Raw genomic sequence first — 12,865 nt, 5'->3', positions numbered from 1 at the left:
ATGCTAAAGTTAGGGTTTGCATGAGTATGAGTCTTGTATAAGTATTGCACGTACTTTGGTGTGAATTGGGGTTTCGTTGGGCCTTGGGCCTGAGATCAGTTATGATCTGATTAGATAGCGGATCTCGTCTAGACCGAGATCTCCCAGCGCATGTCCGAGGTCATCCTGCGCTGTGATACCGAGCTCGAGCTCGGCATAGTGGTACGGATAGTACAATTAGCAATTAATATTTTTATTAGATAATAAAAGAGAAAATTAGTTTATTATCGTTGAATAATTGTCGTTAATAATAATTTTTTATGTAGTAAATGGAGAATTAATTATTATTAAAAGGCCACCAACTATGTTCTTACCTGAGATCGATGTGGAGACGATCTTTGGGGAAGATCGGTGAGCCCCTTTTGCTTGGTACGTCGGCTGCTCCGAGATGGGATTGGTACCTGCAAAAGAGACTCCAATGCTTAAGTTAGTTTTTGTGAGTGTATGGATCTTGTATATATAATACACGTACCTTGATGTGGATTAGGGTTTTTCCCATAGCTGATAGCGGGGTCGATTACGATTTGATAAGATTGCGGTCTTATCACTTTATCTTATCGACGGGAGAGTGGTTCGACTTGATCAGCCAATGTGGCCTGACCTTTTGGGTGCTGAGGTGGGCTTTGATATCGATATGGGTAGTACACTAGCCACCCGAGCTCCGAGTGCTATCAGTCGAGGAGTTAGTGCCGATGTGAGTAGTACAAACTATATTATTGTGACTCTGAAATTCATATGGCTTTGATACATACATATATATATATATATAGAGAGAGAGAGAGAAAGAGAGAGAGAAAGATCCAATAAACAAAGCAAACATAATTGAAATAAACGCTACAAAATCATTAAAGAAGTTGTTTAATTAAGGACTTCTTTTATTTTGATGAGGACTCACGAGTCATGGTTGTACATTATCCACAAAGATCTCAAAGCAAACAATGTTTTCTTAGATGATAATTCCTATGATATATATTAGATTTTGGCAAGGCAAAGGTTGATAGATACGTATCAAACAAAAAATAATAATACAAGGTAAAGTTGTTAAAACTTAGTAAATAATACAATATTAATATTCCAGAACTAGCTAACTAGTTTCCATGAGAGCTTAATTTGAATCAACTATCAACTAATCTTTTTACATAATTATTATAAAGTCAAATATTGATCATTTATTCAAAGAGTTAAAGTTAATTTTAAATAATTGTTATAACAGTTAAGATTGTTTAAAGATATTTGATGATTTATTGATAGCATAAATCACTTATATAACATTATGAAATTAAAGTTAGAACATTGTTAAAAATATAGTGATCGTATGTAACAATTAAAATAGTGGAAAAAAAATCCATAAAGAGCCATGATTTATGTAAATTTTACTAAGTTTGTCCATATTGACATGTAAGTAGATATATAAAATCTAAGTATGTAATGCATGAATAATTTACAGAAAAGTTAAATGTCTTTAGTGTTGTTGTACTAATCCTTCAGATTGTATGTGGCAAAAAAATCATGGTATTTATTTTGAGAATGGGTAAGATCTATTAAACTTTGTAAGTATTCTATGTTTTGTCTTTGCAATAAAATGTGTGGATTGAAATGTTATGTAGTGCTCCTAAATATTAATGAAGAAATAGAATTTTGATTATATACTAATATCTTATTATTTTTAATTGAGCAAGATCTTGCATGCATGGATAAACTAAGGAAAAAGGGACAATTACAAATATTATACATCCATCATTAATCAATAATTCATAAAATGAAATGATAAAATGTATTCATATTGATTTACTTTGTGTTAACAAGATTTAGCCAACAGACCAATAATATCTAATGTTGCACTCATGTTTAATAGTTATTTTACTACACTCTCAATGCCTTCAAATCTTCCTTTTTTTTATGGAAAGTGCAACTACAAGCTTTCCAAACATGTCATGGGATGTTAATTTAGGAGTAACAAGATCAAGTAAATCCATAACTAAATCCTGTTCAAAAATTACTAAATGACGGTTCAATTAGTGTTTAAAACTCTAAACTTTTGTGCTTTACAACTCAAATTGCAAGAGTATTATCAACAACTAGGAAAAGAGTAATCTCTTTAAGTAATATGTATACTTTATGATCATGCCTTGAAATTTAACCTTAATCACGCATAAATTTTATGTTTGACTTGCTGATCAATGTGTTATATGGTAAGCTTTTAAACTATTTCACAATTTTTTTATTACAAATAATGAAGTCTTATTTAAAGTTGATTACATAAATTACACATGTTATTCAATAAAGCTAAAGATTAAATATTTAGAAATATCATCTCACTTTTAAACTACTTCAAAAAAATAATTATTAGCATCTCAGAATTTTAGGAGGTATAGTTATTTTAAAGGAATTTTTTTTATATTAAAAACTATTATCCGATTTATGAAAATTCTCAATTCAAGTTGTAAATATTTTTTAATTATAAATAATATTTATAAAAGACAATTTAATTTAAATTGAAAATAATTATAGTAGATAGCAAAATTCTGACTATTTAAAATATACTTGTTAGAAAAATGCTAGTGACACATATTCTCTTCTCATTACCTTATTTTAGTAAATTTTGTCATTAAATCAATGGAAGATCAAGAAAAAGTTATAATATTTATTACAAAGTATTTATTATAAATTTGAATTATACAAAAATAAATATTTACAAATTAAAATACTAGCTAGTATAGTTTTGTAAAAAAATGTAAATAGAGAAAAGAAAAAAGAGAGTTTAAAAAAAAAATCCCGTAGCTTGAGGCGCTTGAAAATGGGTGATCCCAAAAGTGGCGACGAAAGTGAAGCAGCAGCGTAGCATAACTGAGAAGGCAAGGGAAGAAGTAGCTGTAGCAGATCCAATCCAATCGTGTGCGGCAATGCCTCACCGTAACAACCCTGCACCTCTCCCCCTAGTTGTCACCCTCAACTGCATCGACGACTGTTCCCTCGAACTCGAATCCCTCGCCGGCGTCGCCACCGTCGAGCATGTCCCCCTCAGCCGACTCGCCGACGGCAAGATCGAGTCAGCCGCCGCCGTCCTCCTCCACTCCCTCGCCTACCTCCCGCGCGCCGCCCAGCGCCGCCTCCGCGCCTACCACCTCATCCTCTGCCTCGGCTCCGCCGACCGCGCCGTCGACTCCGCCCTCGCCGCCGACCTCGGCCTCCGCCTCGTCCACGTCGACACCTCCCGCGCCGAGGAGATCGCCGACACCGTCATGGCGCTCTTCCTCGGCCTCCTCCGCCGCACGCACCTACTCTCTCGCCACGCCCTCTCCGCCTCCGGCTGGCTCGGCTCCGTCCAGCCTCTATGCCGCGGGATGCGCCGCTGCCGCGGCCTCGTTCTCGGCATCGTCGGAATCTCCGCTTCCGCTAGGTCTTTGGCCACTCGTAGCTTAGCCTTCAAAATGAGCGTGCTCTATTTCGATGCTCACGCGGTACTTTTTTTTCTTACTCTTCTCCGATTAGTGTTTTTTTATCTTTGTCTGTTGAAATTTTAAGTAGTAGTCGGTGTTTCTGTGCTTTGATTTCGCGATTAACATCTCAATTGTATGTGAGACTTGGTGATTAGATGAGTTTTTTTGCTTGTTATTGTAGCATTTGTTCCATGATTCTGAAGTTTGTTGTTTTTTTTGGAATAGTAACTGGTGTTTAACAGTTTGGATTTTATGATTAGCATGTGTAATAACAACATTGGAGTATATAACCTGAAACCTAGACAAAAAGTGGAATTACTGGAACAGGAATGCTATTTGGTATGAAATCATTTATACGGAAAAGTTCGCATTGGTGCTTGACTATACCCTGGTAGTTGTGAATGGATTTCATCAGTTTTTGTCAGAATTAGCATGTATGAATTTTTTGTTTTCGTTTCTTTTAAACAAGCATGTCTGTTACTGGAAGAATAGGGTAGTCTGTATTTGTTATTTACTACATTGGGAATTGCTGTTGGGAGCTAGCAAATAATGCAACTTGGTGTGAAATCATTTGTACAGAAAAGTGACAAATGTTCAAAATTAGCATTGGGTACTGGCATTGGCGCATGACTGTACACTAGTAGTTGAGAGAGAATGAATTACAGTTTCTACAGAATTAGCATCTATGAATTTGTTGTCTTTGACTTGTGCGTTGGGTACTGGCAAATTCATAAGAGTGAAAGCTTGCATTAGAATCTCAAGATTGAAAAGGACAGTCTTGAGGGAGAAGACTCAAGAAAACAGTAATTTACTCAATGTATCATTATTCACCTCCTCTCTATATCCAGTTATATTATATGTATCTCGCCTCCTCCCTTTCTATAATCAGTTATATTATATGTATTGCTTACATTTTGCGTTTCCCATGCAAAATCCTTCAGCATAGCATTTGATGCCTTCTAATGTATAAACCTTCTATTCTCATTGTTGTCCCTATCCAGGCCAACTTGAACCCCTGTACATCCAATTTTGCTTTTGTCTTAACTATCTTGCCCTTCATTTCCTTATTTACCTTTGTGGGCATCTTTCCTGCGTGTTGTTGCTTTTGTCAGTGTAAATTCTCTTTTTGGGTAAATCTATGAGAATAAGTTTACTTTGTTCTAACATAAGACTTTAGTGTGTGTTTGGTTCAACTTATTCTAAAGAAATTATAGCTTATTTTGACAGTTTCTTGAGAGAGCTTTGGAAAAATAAGTGATTATTTTTCCTAAATTTAATATAAACTGCTGCTGGAAATTCATGTTTTTTTTTTTTCAAAACACAATTGAAATGGTAATTAGTATTTCCTAGTTTGAATTTTATGATTAACATGTTAACTGTAAGAATTGATGATTAGTTGGGGTAAAACTTTTTCTGGTAAATGATAAAGCTTCAATTTTTTCTTGTTAGTACCCATTTCATAGTCCGGAAGGAATCAAAATAAATATATAAGTTCAGGTCTGATGATTAACATGTCAATTGGAGAGCTGACGATTGGTTGGTACAAATCTTTATTGGGTACATATATGAGAATAAGATACCCTGTTCAAGCATGGGGATTGAATTTTGTGTGGTTGGTAAATTGTGCAGTGTAACTACGTATGGTGTTTCTTAATTTTGACAAGATACAGATCCAAATTTTGTTGGGGGGATCAAGCCATCTTATCTCTACAAACAGTTGCGTAGTGTTATTTCTGTTTTGGTTTCCTTGTGCCTTATGGTTTCTGTTGCCTAGCATACATGCACAAGGGTACTCATACACAATCAGTTGAGTACTGTAGCTTCGTTTAAGGGATAAGGCTTGGTTGTTCTTGTTTGACTTTCTGCATGTGTATTTTATAGTCTGCTCTTTGATTTGCAATTTTTTTTCGGGTTTCTTTGGAACATTGGAATATAGCACGACTAAAAGCAGGAACTTCTAACCAAATCCCATACATCCTAAATACTAATCCCAAACAGCTGACTGGAATCTGGATACTATATTTTTGGCTAATTTCATCTTCGACCTTGCACAGGGAAAAGGAAAAGTAAAGTTCCCCCCTGCAGCACGAAGAATGGATACTCTTAACGATTTACTTGCCGCAAGTGACCTTATATCACTCCATTGCACGTTAACAAATGAAACAATGCAGATTATTAATGCTGAATGTCTTCAACATGTAAAGCCTGGTATTTACTTATTCATATGTCATATTTTTTATTTGATTTTGTTAATTATTTATGGCTTGAATTATCCTCACAAATTTATAATGTATCTAATGTTTGTATAGGAGCTTTTCTTGTAAATACGGGTAGTAGTCAGCTTTTGGATGATTGTGCTGTGAAGCAGCTCTTGATTGATGGAACCTTAGCTGGATGTGCTTTGGATGGTGCAGAAGGGCCTCAATGGATGGAAGCATGGGTATGGTAAATTTAGGTTTTGAATTCTTTAATTTACAAGGTATGATGCAGGCATTCACAAATATCTAAACTACTGATTGATTCTCACTCCCACTCTCACTATTAGAGTTAGAAGAATTTTTGCATTATTTTTACTCAATTTATTATTCCTTTCCCTTTCATATTAGAATGTTTCACATGGAATTGTGAATATGGTAGGGGAATATAAATTAATAGATATATGTTTTAAATAAGTGTGCATTGAACAGTGAATAGAGTGATAAAATCATTTTATAGATGACCAAGGCATCTGATACAGATGAAAGTAAATCAATTAAATAGGAGGAAACATTTTCAGTATAGAAATAAATATCTAATGAATTCGGTAGTTTTAGCAGAATTCTCATAGCATAAATGGAAAATGAAAGCATCCTAATGAAATTTGTTTCTCCAAGAAAAAAAAAGGGATATGGTGAAATTGGTAATTATTGGAGGTCTCATATCGACTAGGGATAAGACTATAATAGTGTATTTAAGTGGAGAGCAATCTTCATTTTTCAAAATGGTTTTTGTAAGATTAAGTTCGGTTTCAAACCCACATTCTAAGAGTAACAATAGATGACATTATGACCACTTATAAAAAGTTGAAGAAAAAACCATACTAGACCAACCAGTTTGACAAGTTGAACTGCAAACTGGTTCCTTGACTTGTTTGGTGTAGCCTTTCAAATTGGTAGCTTGAAAACCAGGTATCCAAGAAATTTGCAAATGCATTAGGAGTCCACTTTTTATCCAAATGTTGAAGTTGTTGGAGAAGATGGTTGAGGTTTGAAGCCTCCTACTTATCATGCGGGGAGGGTTTCTCTTTTGAAGAAAGCAATCAGCAACATCCTAAATTTTCTAGAGATATATAAGAGTGAATGGAAGTAACGGGACTGCCTTATGTGTAATGGTTGGATAGATGCAAAAAGGAGGTCAGTTATTAATTTTCTTGTATTAGTCCACATGGGAAGGAATTTGACAGCTTGGTGGAAGAAATTGGACCGGATGATGTAGTGCAATTTGTAATAGATGGTGCTTCTAATCATGTGGTAGCAAGGAAAACGTTAGAGGACAAGAGAACTACATTATTTTTGTCCCCTTGAGCTGCTCACTGCCTTGATTCTAGTCCTTAAGGACATTGGAGAGCTCCCAGTTTGTTATAATATTGTTGTAAATGCAAAGACAATCACAACTTACACATATAGTCATACATGGGTTTTTATTTTGTATAGAAAGCATTTCAAGGGAAGGGATATAGCAAGACTAGCTGAGACAATGTTCGCAACTGTCATGCAACAAAAGAATGCTCTTATATCTATGTTTGCTTTAGGGAATGGGCTTCTAGTCTGTATACTAGTAAAACTGTAAAAGTAAGGCTAAGTGATAAACTTAGTGTTGAATGATGATAAATTTTGGATATTGATCAAATATTGGGTAAAGTGTGTGATTCCACTTGTAAAAGTTCCAAGGCTTGTAGATGGTTCAAAACCAGTTATGCCATATATTTGTACAGCAGGTGATAGAGCCAAAGAGTTAATTGCTAAAAGTTTTCAAAAGCAAGAGTCGAGGTATAAAAAACTCTGAAATATTATTGATGTTATTAGGTCAAAATTGCAGCCACATAGTCCCCTCCATGCAACTGCCTATTATCTCAATTCTAGCAAGTAATGCATTCCTTAATCTCTGAAGTTTTATGCAGTTTGGTTAGGTTTCACTATGACAATAACTTCAATTCGAATAATCAGGTGTTGTTTGGTAACCATTGAAAGAATGTTCCCAATGGTGACAAGATTTTTCTTGATCAACAACTTTAAAAATTCAATATAGCCAGGGTTTTTTTTTGGAATGAACATGGCAATAGATACTAGTGAGTAGAGACAAGATGCAACCCATTACATTCATTATAAATCAATAACTTGCATGACATACTTTGTTAACTATATTATACACCTTTTGATTTGATGGCTCTTTGTGGAGGAGAGTTATGGTGAAGGTAAGAGTTGAAAAAGGTAGCCATCAAAAAAAGGATTCCACCATACTGCTGAATCAGAGCAGTCACTGATTTTTTGCCACTGTGACTGTAGTGATTTGGATCTTTGTTTATTTTGAACTTTATATATTACTTTGTTATCCATTTAGCGAGCTATTTCACGATTTGAATCCCAATTTGATTACCATGTTCAACTGCAGCCCCATTTTCCCCCTTCAATACTAACTTGGATGCTGTCAACTGTCTTTCTCAAGTAAGAAGCTCTCACCTCATGATGAGTGGGACTGTGTTAATCGCCTTCCATATTCACTAACTGGTTTCAGCATTTGGACAAATAAGGAACTTCCTACCAAATTAAATGGCCAAGCATTTCAATCCATGCATACATTTTCAGATGTCTTGAATCACCAACTCTTGTCTTTCAACACCTCATTCATTGTCTTTTGCTTCATAGATGCCAAAATTCCTTCCTTCCTCTTCCTAACAAATGATGTCACATTTCCTTTTTTTGTTTTTTTGTTTTCGCATCTTGGGTAACCAACTTCTTCAAATTGTTCTTGATTATTTGCCTCTTTTTTGTCTTCTAACAGCTTCAAAAACATCTCTCTGACTTCATCATGAATAGATGTGCAATCACTAACATTCCTTTATTCCATCCAACAAAGTGATGCTTCATCCTTGCAACATCACCCCAGCAAGTATATGAACAATACTTGTACTTGACTTAAAGCCTATGTAAAGGAATATTTACTGTGGCTCCATGTGGTACTAGTGTCCTTTTTCTTCTTTGTCTGACCCAGTACCCCCAATATAAAGATTATTGCAACAGTAACAGAGAGCAGAAGACATTAAAATAGACATGGAAAGGGACGGGGGTAGGGGACCAGAACTAAGTAAAGGAAGCTATTATGGACGGGACACGAAACACCAAAAGTAATGGGTAGAGGCAGAAAGTTGAGCATGTCGAAGAGTCCAAAGGTGAAAAATAGGGACCAATCCAAGGGCTTCATACTTTAATATTCTGACTTTGGTTCATAATATAAAGGATTTTGCCACTTTCCCAGTTTCCCCCCATTTTTATAAAAAAAAAATGGAAAAAAAGTCTGTATTTCTTGCAATGCTTATCATAGCTGTGGCCTTCGCTCAAACCTACCTGATTAGAAAAATAAGGAACCTTTTCTATGATAATGAAATGCATACATTAATAATATATGATGATCTTAGTCAACAGGCCATGGCATATTAACAAATGTCATTATTGTTATGCCAAACCTAAATTTGGATTTTCTTTGAACTGGGTCTTGCGACCCAACATATTTTTTTGTGCATTGACCGACTGTGTAAGAATCACATGATAAGGATCCAATTAGCAATTCTTTCAATGTAGAAGTGATTCCCACAATTTAGCACACTGAAAATGATAATCAGGGTGGAAGGTTTTTTTTACCAAAGTTATACAAACCTATATGTCAGTGTTATGTTTAACCTTGTCTTTACCTCATCTGATTCAGTATTATTAATGTTTTGGAATATGATTATTCTTTATCAGAGCAATAATGGGATTAATGGAAAAACTTTATTGTCAAAAATAAAATAGGTTTTGCTAAAGTTTGTTGACTTAATTGATTTTTTTTTTAATTTTTTATATTTGCTACTCAAATACACATTAGATCATGTCTGTCAGTTTACAACAATGATAGTTATAACGGATAGATGATATGATACTAACATACTCTTTGTATGTCTGCATCAGGTGAAGGAAATGCCTAATGTGTTGATACTTCCCCGAAGTGCAGATTACAGTGAAGAGGTTTGGATGGAGATAAGGGAGAAAGCTATATCCATATTACAAACATTCTTCATTGACGGAATTATTCCAAAGAATGCAATGTCAGATGTGGAAGAAGAGAGTGAGGTTGAAAATGAAAGTGAACAATCTGATCAGCAATACAAAGAAAATGCTCTCCAAATTATTGTTAGAGAGCAAACTGATGATGTTCATGTAACTCCTGACAACTCCCAAAAGAAAGGAGGTAGTCTAGTGAAAGAGTCTTCTTCATCCCAGCATCAGGTTTCCAGTTTGTCTCAGAGTACCTCTGCTAGATCTGAAGGAAGGCGCAGCAGGTCAGGTAAAAAGGCCAAAAAAAGGCATACCCGTCAAAAGTCCCAACAAAAATCAGAAGATCCTTCTGCAGTGGAGAAAGAAGGCACATCTCAAAGAGATGATACTGCTATGAGTGGCACTGACCAAGCTTTGAGCTCCAGCTCTGAAGACTCAAGAAGTAGAAAAACTCCAATAGAATCTATGCAAGAACCAACTGGCGCCCAAGTTATAAAGTCAAGCATGAAACTTAGTGGAAACTGTACTGAACTATTGAGAGATGGATATGTTATAGCTCTGTATGCAAGAGACCGCCCTGCACTTCATGTCTCAAGGCAAAGAGTTAAAGGTGGAGGTTGGATCATGGACTCCATGTCAAATGTGTCAAAAAGAGACCCTGCTGCACAGTTCCTCATCATCTTCAGAAGCAAGGTTCGGCTCAAAAAAACTTTGCATTTATCCAAAGACCTTAATATTATATGCCAGCATGTGTTTCAAATAGTAGTTTAGAATGGTAGATATCTTTTTAACATGCAAATTAGCTGATACTTGAAAGTTAATTCATTTGCTTCAGGACACAATTGGATTGCGATCTCTTGCTGCTGGTGGAAAATTATTGCAGGTAATTGCATTATAATGTTCAGAGTTTATCAATTTTATCATAGATTTCCTCTAGAATTGATTATTCTTTTGCATGCTGCGTTTCTGTTTTTGAGTAGTATATTTTCAACAAAAGCTAAACATTTACTTATTTAGATATATAGCTAACTCTACTATTTATGTAACACCGCAAATGCCTTTAATTTGGCTATAAACTGTGATTTTGCAGATCAATAGAAGAATGGAGTTTGTATTTGCTAGTCATAGTTTTGATGTTTGGGAGAATTGGACACTAGAAGGCTCCTTACAGGAATGCAGACTGGTGAACTGTAGAAACCCATCTGTAAGTTCACTTTTCTTTTTTTATCTTTATGTAATTCTGTTGCGATCTATATTTGATACATAGGTATGAGATTTAAATGGTTCCCCTGCCATCTGGTAACTAGTTGCAAAACAGTTGGCTGCATATGGTGCTAAGGTTTTTCAAAATGGGTTATAACTTATAATTTTAACGCCCCATCTTTCTTAATTTTCCCCAAAGCTGTTCTCTTTGTGTAAGGAATATACATACGTTGGAGAGATGTAGAAGATGGCTTTCAAGGGCTCATTTTGTTTCCTCCGTTGTCCTTTTAGTGCATGTTTGCTTACACATCTTTAATCCATGTTATCCTATATTTTCACGTCAAAAAAAGAAGGAATTGATGGAGAAGCAAGCTGGAGTAGCTTCAAGTGGGACATGAAAAACCACGTCTTGAAGCTAAACCAAACAGCCACTTAGTTGTCTCGATCTTTGATTGACATGAAAAAAAAATCATTTTAAACTATTTTTTGGGCATTTTACATAGATCACGATGCTTTAGTTTTTCCACAATCTAGGTATTCCTATAAACAGAGTCATGACCTCAAGGCACTATTTTAGTCAACTAAAGGTTCTTCATCAGCACACCAGAGCAAGTCATCTTCCTGATGCATTACACTATACATACCTTAATTTGTGTTGCTTCATCGTTATATCAGTGTTTGTCAGATGGCTATAATTATATTTAAGTTGATAATTTAGTTTGTAAAATTTCTACTGATTGGTTTATCCCTGTGTTTCCTCCTATGGACACAAAAATAGGCTGTTTTGGATGTACGCGTTGAGGTATTAGCAACTGCAGGCGAAGATGGAGTTACACGTTGGCTTGAATAGAGTAATTCTAGGTCTGTATTACTCAAAAAGGAGGAGCTTGTAAATCACTCCACTCCCGTGACTTAATGATCTTCCAAATGTTTCTTTGTGAAAGATTGGAATGTATTTAGTGTAGAGCATAATTTTTTTTTCTTTTATCTGTATTATTTTTTGAGGATTTTTCATGAGATTTCATTGGAGTGATGAACTTGGCCCTCGTGTGATGATATTTTGGTTTAGCCCTGTAATTCTTACTATCAGAATATTATAATTCAATATCGTTGATTTTCACAAAAATATTTTAATTTTGAAGTATTATTTTCTCTTAAAATTAGCATATTATTCTATAAATATAAAACTCTGTAGTAGTAATGTATGAAACACATTTAACTTCCAAAATAACTGGTAAAAATAATCATTGACTAATACAAAATAATGTGGAAGAACATAAAGACAAAGAATATGATACATTTTACAAATTTTATCATTCAATTTACTAAATGTCGCAAATTTTGCTTTGATAGCAAACGGTCATGGAATCCTGGTTTAGTCGGTCCAATTTTCAAAGTAGTGTTCATTTTCCATTATTGGCTGTCTTTATCTATAATACCACGTACATCACTACCACTTGGTTTAATCCATTTTGTTTATCTATAAGTTAATAACATATATACTGCTGGTTCGATCCTCACATTTTGTTATTTATTTAACTTTGATTATGCGTTAGTTTTCGCACAAGTGTCTATTCTATCATGGTCAGTTCAGTTGCCATCACTCACAACCTACCACTAGAGTTTTGTCACAATCGTTGATCAGTTGATATCAAAAGCACGTGCATTTCTGAGAGTAAATCCTCTCAACAACATTCTTTTATACAGAATTGGAAAGCAACAGGTGGCCAGTTTTTACGGTTTGAAATGTAAAATTTAGTTTTATATTAACACGTTATAAATAAAAAAGTCACTTTTAATATTAAAGAAAACTAAAAATTGATATGTTTGCGGGACGAAAAAAATTAGATTATAAACAATTTTCAACTATCTTGAGAAGAATTCTTAGCTGAA

General features: G+C 34.8%; 1 protein-coding gene across 1 annotated transcript; it reads left to right on the top strand.

Moving 5' to 3' along the window:
• Window positions 1-2,807: 2,807 nt before the first annotated feature.
• Window positions 2,808-12,098, top strand: AN (NAD(P)-binding Rossmann-fold superfamily protein). The gene is made up of 7 exons (XM_083072983.1): window positions 2,808-3,500; window positions 5,534-5,687; window positions 5,789-5,919; window positions 9,683-10,462; window positions 10,605-10,652; window positions 10,860-10,973; window positions 11,751-12,098. The coding sequence occupies exons 1-7, from the start codon at window positions 2,943-2,945 to the stop codon at window positions 11,820-11,822; spliced, it is 1,857 nt and encodes a 618-aa protein (XP_082929109.1). The 5' UTR covers window positions 2,808-2,942; the 3' UTR covers window positions 11,823-12,098.
• Window positions 12,099-12,865: the final 767 nt, after the last annotated feature.

This window comes from Cajanus cajan, chromosome 4, assembly GCF_000230855.2.
Source record: "Cajanus cajan strain Asha chromosome 4, NIPB_CcT2T_4, whole genome shotgun sequence".
NCBI lineage: Eukaryota > Viridiplantae > Streptophyta > Magnoliopsida > Fabales > Fabaceae > Cajanus > Cajanus cajan.
Note: the sequence above shows the minus strand (reverse complement) of the source record. Positions and strands in the feature narration are given on the sequence as shown.

What these genes read in the sequence shown, in the direction of transcription:
- AN (XM_083072983.1), top strand. Translation starts at nt 2,943, where the DNA reads ATGCCTCACCGTAACAACCCTGCACCTCTCCCCCTAGTTGTCACCCTC. An exon ending in TCTATTTCGATGCTCACGCG is followed by an intron (nt 3,501 to 5,533) that starts GTACTTTTTTTT and finishes GACCTTGCACAG; the next exon opens with GGAAAAGGAAAAGTAAAGTT. An exon ending in TCTTCAACATGTAAAGCCTG is followed by an intron (nt 5,688 to 5,788) that starts GTATTTACTTAT and finishes ATGTTTGTATAG; the next exon opens with GAGCTTTTCTTGTAAATACG.